At 34.9% G+C, this 8,024-nt stretch overlaps 1 protein-coding gene across 2 annotated transcripts in view; it reads left to right on the top strand.

The window, feature by feature from the left end:
* LOC109845021 (peroxisomal (S)-2-hydroxy-acid oxidase-like) overlaps positions 1 to 7,931 on the top strand; it is a 9,015-nt gene extending 1,084 nt beyond the window's left edge. For both annotated transcript variants that reach the window (XM_020414206.1, XM_020414205.1), the window contains exons 3-11: positions 528 to 652; positions 950 to 996; positions 3,915 to 3,992; positions 4,107 to 4,231; positions 5,024 to 5,090; positions 5,170 to 5,232; positions 5,880 to 5,949; positions 6,043 to 6,143; positions 7,749 to 7,931. In XM_020414206.1, coding sequence (XP_020269795.1) covers positions 528 to 652; positions 950 to 996; positions 3,915 to 3,992; positions 4,107 to 4,231; positions 5,024 to 5,090; positions 5,170 to 5,232; positions 5,880 to 5,949; positions 6,043 to 6,143; positions 7,749 to 7,916 — 844 coding nt within the window. In that variant the 3' untranslated portion in view covers positions 7,917 to 7,931. The remainder of the gene's footprint in view (positions 1 to 527; positions 653 to 949; positions 997 to 3,914; positions 3,993 to 4,106; positions 4,232 to 5,023; positions 5,091 to 5,169; positions 5,233 to 5,879; positions 5,950 to 6,042; positions 6,144 to 7,748) is intronic.

Raw genomic sequence — 8,024 nt, 5'->3', positions numbered from 1 at the left:
GAGAAGAAAAAATTGTTCCTATTTTATTGCTTTTGTAACTACTTTGCTTTTAGAACATTCATAAATTAGCTTTAAAGGAAAATAAGGAAAATGTATCAGTAAGTTATGTGCTTTTAAAATAATATTGGGTCTCTGTCGATTTTTACTTCTGCTCTTTAGAAGATTAGACAATCATGTAGGGTCATTCTTAATATCGGTCATTGCTCAATAGAAGTGAAAAAGGTTCTGTATTTGTTATGAAGAATGGTCAATTATAATTGTTTGATAAAGCTACATTATCAATATCATGTTTAAAAACATAAAATAAAGATCCATGTTAAACATGACTAGATGAATCCGAATGAAAGTTTTATTTTTGAAAATTAAAGGATATGAAATTTGTAAACACATCTCTAATTATAGATATTTCTCTTTATTTTATTTTTAATTCTGATACAAAGTGTTAATGATATGGACTTTTCAGTAGGCATTTCTTCAGCCTAAGTTCACTTCAACTCATTCAAACTGATCATTCTGTTTTCTTCTAGGTTTCGTCCCCGTATACTGATTGATGTGTCGAGGATTGATATGACCACAACTGTTCTGGGTTTCAACTTATCTATGCCCATCATGATTGCTCCAACTGCCATGCAAAAAATGGCTCACCCTGAAGGTAATTTATATCCCCTTAGCATGTACTTTACCATTTGAACTAGATGTTAGAACCAAGCAATAACATGTTTTCAGATATGATGCCGTAATTGGTATGTGAGAATTTTGTGTCTTGATTGTTAAATTTATAACTTCCTAAGGTTCAGAGTGTGGTTTATGTGCTTAAAAGTCTGTTTACTTTTTGGATCTTAATCTTGGTCTACTTTACAAGTAAAGCATTATCTTACATCTGAGTTAGTACTTTTCTTGTAATGGTTAATAAGAGAGAGTTCACTTACAATATCAATTGATTCCGCAGGAGAGTATGCAACTGCAAGGGCCGCATCAGCAGCTGGAACGATCATGGTTAGTCATAATTATCATATACTGAGTGACATATATCCTCATGTTGAACAATTAGCTGTTTCTGGTTCTCTAAGCTTACCTAGCAATCGTAGCGACCAGCATGCTTTTTGTATAAGACTATCTACTTCGGAGAAAACTGCTTGGATTATTTAGTCTGGCTTGTAACATTTGTACTTTAGATACCTTTCTAAATAGTGGATGCTGAAACTATCAAAGCTTTCCTGTCTTCATATTTATATTAACATTGTCATTATCGCCTGGATTTCACACTTTGAAATGATTGGACTTATAGGTAGTTAGAGGTTTGCTCCTAATGAGGCTAAAGTGGGAGAGAATCGACAGAGTTGGATTGGCTACATACAACGAGACCGCCCAAGGCATCAATTAGGAGAAGCAATAAGGTTATAATCAAAAGAGTAAGGAGGACTATCTGTAGGTCTGCGAGAACTTGGTTTGAAGCAATTATGATGATAATGATTAACTTAATGGAGGAGATAGCCCTTGGCAAAATTAAATGGAAGAATAGGATCTGACCCAAAATGTGGGGTAAAGGCTTGTTGTTGTTGTTGTATCATTGTCTTCATTTCAGCTTGTTATATCCAATAAGGTCAGCTATAGAGAGCAACTCCCTATTGACGAAGTTCTGGGCAAGAAAAATATGGATGAAAGAGGAGTTTGTCCTAACCCTATATAGGCTGATTGACACGTTGTAGCCGGAGTAGAATTTGTTCAGAAGGGGCAATAAAACAAAATCGAGGGTGATCTGTGTAAGAACACATCATACTATGTGAACAAATATTATAGTTTATCTATAGGATTAATTGCACTTAAATAGCCTATAGTTTCCCCTACTTTGCACTTATATACCCTCACTTGTTTTGGCAATAATTATATGCCCTATTTATTTTGGCAGCAGTTATATACCCCTAGGGATTTTAAAACTTGCACTTAAATAGCCATTAAGTTTGCATAAATGAGGGTGTTTAAGTGCAAGTTTTAAAAACTTTAGGGTATTTAAGTGTTAGTTTTAAAAGCTTTAGGGTATTTAGGACAATGTTTTAAAAACTTTCGGGTATATAAGTGCGGCCAAAAACACGTGAAGGTATATAAGTGAGTTTTTAAAAACTTAAGGGTATATAAGTGCTACCAAACACAAGTTAAGGTAAATAAGTGCATCATATGGAAACTATAGGGTATTTAAGTGCAATTAAGCCTTATCTAGGCATATGTTAAAATTATTATGAGAATGAATCACGTGGCAGATTTCTCTTTTCTCTGTGATTATAATGAGTTTTTCTTTTAACAAGAGTGCTTCGCTAATGCTGTATAGTTTTCTTTTTTCCCCCTTTTTTCTTTCTTTTTCTTTTTTCTTTTTATTTTTTTTATTTTTTTGAGTAAAAGGTGGAAAAAATTAACCCTTTTCTTTAATAAGATTATTAATGAAACAAGTTACCCACAGCCAGTGCCTAATATTTTTTTAAAAGAAAATGTTATATTGTTATTGGAATAAATTCATGTATATAGGGCTACATTTTAAGCTACATTCTGAGGTGAACCATATGTATAGGATCAGTTAGCATAATAGTTCTAATTTCCTTTTAGGGGCTGTTTGGTTCACAAAAACAGCCCCTTGAAAACGATTTTCACCATCTGTACCTGTCAACTTTCAGCTTTTTTTTGTTTCGTTTCATGGGTTTGGTTGGAGAAGTAAGAAGGGGAAAAAGTCGTAGGAAAATTGCTCCACGTAGGAGAGATGAGAGCTTCCCATTTCCGCTCTAAAAATACGGAAATGGTTGGAAAGCTCGACAAATTGTACGAATGACAGGCACGCGTGATTGTGGGGCCCACCAGTTATTGCGGAAGCGAGCAGGTGCTTGTTCAAAATTGTGAAGGCTCTACACACAAATGAGTGGCATGGGCAAGTATGGGGCCCACCAAGTACTTGTGAAGCAACCTGCTCAAGCTATTCAACTGTTCATATTTTGAAAATTAGCCCCTCAAATCTTTAAATATTTTGCAAATCACTACCTCAAATCTTTTTTAGAAATTGCAAATTAGTCCCTTAAAAATTTAAATATTTTTATGTGACGGTTGGTATATGTTCACCTCTCAATTTATATTAAAAATAAATTTATCCTATACGGGTGGTAAGCATACCATGGTGACCATAGTCATGGTTTTTTATTTTTTTTCATTTGAACCAAACACTAGAAAGTGAGGGAATCTATTCACACATCAATTGTTTTCTTCTTTTTTCAAGTTGAACCAAACTAAGAAAAGTGGTGGAAAGTACTTTCAACCCATATTTTTTGGCGAAACAAACACAAAAAATATTTTTCATGAAAGTGAAGGAAACACAAAAAAGTGAAAGGAAAATCGTTTTTGGAAAATGAAGGAAACGAACCAATTAACCCCTTAACAAAATACACCTAGGCCTAAGAACACTCAGAAATGCACCCATGTATGCCACCGGATTAGATTGTAAGTGGATACAAAAAGAAAATGTGCCTCCTGTTCTTTGGATCACAAGAACAGATATCATTCAAGCCTCACTCGTTTCTTTACGGGCATGCGTGCGTGCGTGTGCATGGGTGGGTGGGTGCGTGTTTTAAAATCTTTTCTGTTCATTTTCTTTTGGGAGCTTAGGAGTTGGCACTTTAGGTTTGAGGCCCTCTGACATTTGAATGATGTTAAATGAAGAAATACAGAGGTTAGGATACTGGTATTCTTCTATAATGGCTCTTTCAACATACCATCATAAATTATTTACGTGATTTCTCCAAAATCATCTAGCTACATATTTCCCATGCTTGTCAATTTATTCTTATCAAGAATTCAAGTTCAGTTATTATTTGAATAAATTTCTAATTTTCATATTTTCATGACTGCACTGCAACTTGTGCCTTTTCTTTTTCTAGACTTTGTCTTCATGGGCTACTTCTAGTGTTGAAGAGGTTGCCTCCACTGGTCCAGGCATCCGCTTTTTCCAGCTTTACGTAAGTAAATTATTTTTTAGATTTGATAAATATTCATATTTCATTATCAATATCTTTGTCAAAATTAACCAGGGTTTAGTTCTCCTCTTACCACCTATAGCTTATAAATTTCAGGTTTATAAGGACAGGAATGTAGTAGCTCAGCTTGTCAGAAGAGCTGAGAGGGCTGGCTTCAAGGCAATCGCTCTCACAGTGGATACTCCCAGGCTCGGTCGTAGGGAGGCAGACATTAAGAACAGGTGTTTGCTTAACAAATTCATGTTCAATTTGATCAAGAGGAGAACTAACCTTAAAACTATATACATGTCTTATTCTTGTTTTGAAATAAGTTAACCTAAATTAAAAGCGTGAACCACAATCTTAAACCACAACTTTCGGACATCTACACGACTCTAGTTTTTATTTTTATTTTTATTTTTTATTTTTATAATCCAGCTCTGTGGCAAGGAACATGTTTTGTTTGGTTAAGTAATTCGGGTCTATTTGAGTCTCCATTAATTTCTTGGAAATATGGTTTCTTGTTCTATTTGCTATTGCATTGTCATGCATCAGTATCATAATCTCTACAATATTCTGTTTGCCTATTAATTTCTGGATGTTCAAATTTATATATCCTTGCTGGTTATATAGCTATTTTATGATCTTTTTTCCTTGGCTTCGTAAGTATTCTAGAGTCACAAAATATATGTTTTGCTGTCCAATAGTCCTCTACAGGCGTTTCTTCACTTTAATCATCCTGATGTTGCTATAAATAAAATCCTCTTTGATAAAAAAAATGACAAATGGCTGATCACTCTTGAAGATTCCTTGGCCCAGACCTTGTTCATTAAAAATCTTAGAGAACTAGGCTTAAATCAATGAACCGCGTAGGTATCGGGATAGTTACACAAATGCAAGGATATTAAATGGACAAGGACTTGCTGTCTGAATCCAACTTGACAAGCACTCATCTTAACACAAGCTGTAAATTTTGATTTTGAAAGCCCCATCTTTTCAAGAACTTGAATCCCTTTTCGTGTATTGTTGCACAGATTTACATTGCCTCCGTTTCTAACCCTGAAGAACTTTGAAGGCTTGAACCTTGGGAAGATGGACAAGGTGAATAACTGGTTTTTGCACTACGAAGGTAATATCTTCAGTGTTATTTATGTTCTAAATTATTTGTTGTATCATTCAGGCTGATGACTCTGGTCTGGCATCATATGTTGCTGGTCAAATTGACAGGTCTCTGAGCTGGAAGGTATTTTAGAATCTTTCTTTTATACTTATGATCATATAATTTTTTTTTTGTTTATAGTTCCAACGTGAACCTTTTATAACATTAAATGAGATGTAAGAAATGAAAATATACATACATACATATCAACATCATATGCACTAATTATCGATGATGTATGTATGTGTGTGTTTATGTATACATATATGTTATTAGATAATAGATACCCCTTTACTTTTCACACTTCAGAAACATAATTGAGCAATGCAATGCCTTTACAAACTTCAAAATTGGTTTAATGGGCACCTTTTTCTTTTCTTAGAATCCAACTAAATTGTGAAGTCATTGATGAATGCAATCTGAAACTTGGAGAAACCTTTGAATATTAGTGGATTATCGATTGTTCGAGGAGCCATGTTGGTGCTGAACATTGATTTTTTTCTTAACATTATTCATAAGCTACATTCTCTTCTTTACACAGTGAGAATTTAGGGACACATGCATCTCCACTTTATTATGTCGGCTGTGTCTCATATGTCGCATATTGATATTTTCTGTAATACAATCGCACCCATGCCAACTCATATGCTGCATTGCTAGCACCACACGTTGCACACTTCTCACATGTTTTATTTCTTTAATGAGAAGAATGTATGCCATTTATCTGGCAGGATGTCAAGTGGCTGCAGACAATTACAACCATGCCGATTCTGGTGAAGGGAGTAATGACTGCGGAAGACAGTGAGCACCAGTCCTCATTCAGTTTTCCTCATTCTTGTTGTTTTTCAAAAATCGTAAACAACTACTCAACTGTGCTAACTTACATTAATGCAGCAAGGTTGGCCATACAGGCCGGAGCAGCTGGTATAATAGTGTCTAACCATGGAGCTCGTCAGCTGGATTATGTTCCTGCAACTATTAGTGCACTTGAAGAGGTAAGTTTTCTTATCTTTACTTCCATCTTCATACTATTATTCTGTTATGGCTTCCTATAGACAAGACCTCACATGCTTTATGCATGAGTATGTAACCTGATGCTTGTTTGGTCCTGGCCTAAAGGAAAGAAATCGTAGCATTTATACAGGATTTTTGTCATTTCGACTATATCAAAAGTCTAAAGTTCTGGTGAGGGTTGAGAGTGAGAGTGTCAGAGGTTCCTTCCACTACACCAAAACTCTGATGTTGAGTTGAGCGTTGAAGGCTATATTCTTATGACAAATAGGTGATGTTATGCCTGGGCATGCTTCCGCAGATCAAGGGTTCAAATCCGCTAAAAATGCATGTCTGGTGGAGTTTCGATCTGGCCATCTGGGCTACTTTGACACCATCTTAAACTTATTGAGGGTTGAGAGTCGTAACTTTATAATCTAAAAGTATCAAATTCTCAATGCTGTCAACATACTTGGACATCTGCTCAGAGTTACATGCATCCAATGAGCCAAGATTACCCCCCCCCCCAGATGAGGTCCAAAATGCAATGATCATGCATTAAAAAATTGATCAAATTTGGCAACATGTTATAAAGTTTCAATATGTAAGTCGGTGAAGAAGAATCTAACATAAAAGTTTTACAAAAATTATTTTTGTTACTTATATCATTTTAACATATGCACCTATCGTTGAATCAACATGCTTCAATTTGCTAAAGTTTCATATTAAAAACGTGACAAATGAAAGAACCCATTCATAATTCCATCACAAATTGTAAAACCACATGAAAATATAAACGCATGTCATTGTTGTAATATTAAACGCAATAATACATGGAAATTGAAACACCATGTTCCTATTCTGCTTGAGATGCAAATAAAATTACATGAAAGTATGATATCTGTAAATATATAAGGTTTTTCCATATTAATCCTCCATATCTTTTAAGTAATTTGAAATTAGTCGTAATAGAAGCTTGTTAAAATTGAGGGAATAATTCGTCATATTCAATTTTTTTTGTGCAACCCATACAAATTCTAAAATAAACTTCGTTAGAGCACACATTAGAGATGATTATATGATAATAGACTGAAATGATCCACTGATTTCGAACTTGATTTTGGTTTATTTTCATATTGATTTTGGTTGATTTGGTAATTCAGTAATTACCCGTTCCTCATTAACCACTCACCTGTTGTTAACAATTTGGGAGTTAAATATAACAAGGGATTTTAAATCTATTCAAAGATTTAGGGAACAAATTTCAAAGTATGAAGGGTTGGGAACTACTTTAAATATGAAAGATTTGTGGGAGTAAATGGAAAGAAACCTATATTGTACATAGGTATGTTCGTGAAAGGCCTTTTTGGGGTGGGGGGCATGGGGCAATGGCTACCCTCTGCCCCCCTGGCTCCATTATTGCATGCATCCATCCACATTCACATTGCAGAGGAACAGTCTTATCATGTCTTAGTTTATGCACATGTTCATGATTCAGTACTAAGCATGCATCATTCAACAATGCACATTATTACAGCATCAGCAAACTACATTTTCCAAAGTTCTGACATATCAGGCAGAACTTATGGTTACTCAATTGCTCGATTCAGGTTGTCAAAGCTGCACAGGGCCGCGTCCCTGTTTTTCTTGATGGCGGTGTTCGTAGGGGCACTGATGTCTTCAAAGCATTGGCCTTGGGAGCGTCTGGCATATTTGTGAGTAAAGTTGGAATTTGCCTTACAGAAATACCGAACATGTTACATAGTGTGTTTGATTAGAAGTAGTTTTAGCTGCAAATGAACTTACCATACTATAAAGTTTTAACTCCTGCTATTGAAACAGACTTGAATCTGAAGTATATCAATATTCTTTTTTTAATGCATTTT

The sequence above is a fragment of the Asparagus officinalis genome, chromosome 6, assembly GCF_001876935.1.
Source record: "Asparagus officinalis chromosome 6, Aspof.V1, whole genome shotgun sequence".
NCBI classification, from domain to species: Eukaryota; Viridiplantae; Streptophyta; class Magnoliopsida; order Asparagales; family Asparagaceae; genus Asparagus; species Asparagus officinalis.
Note: the sequence above shows the minus strand (reverse complement) of the source record. Positions and strands in the feature narration are given on the sequence as shown.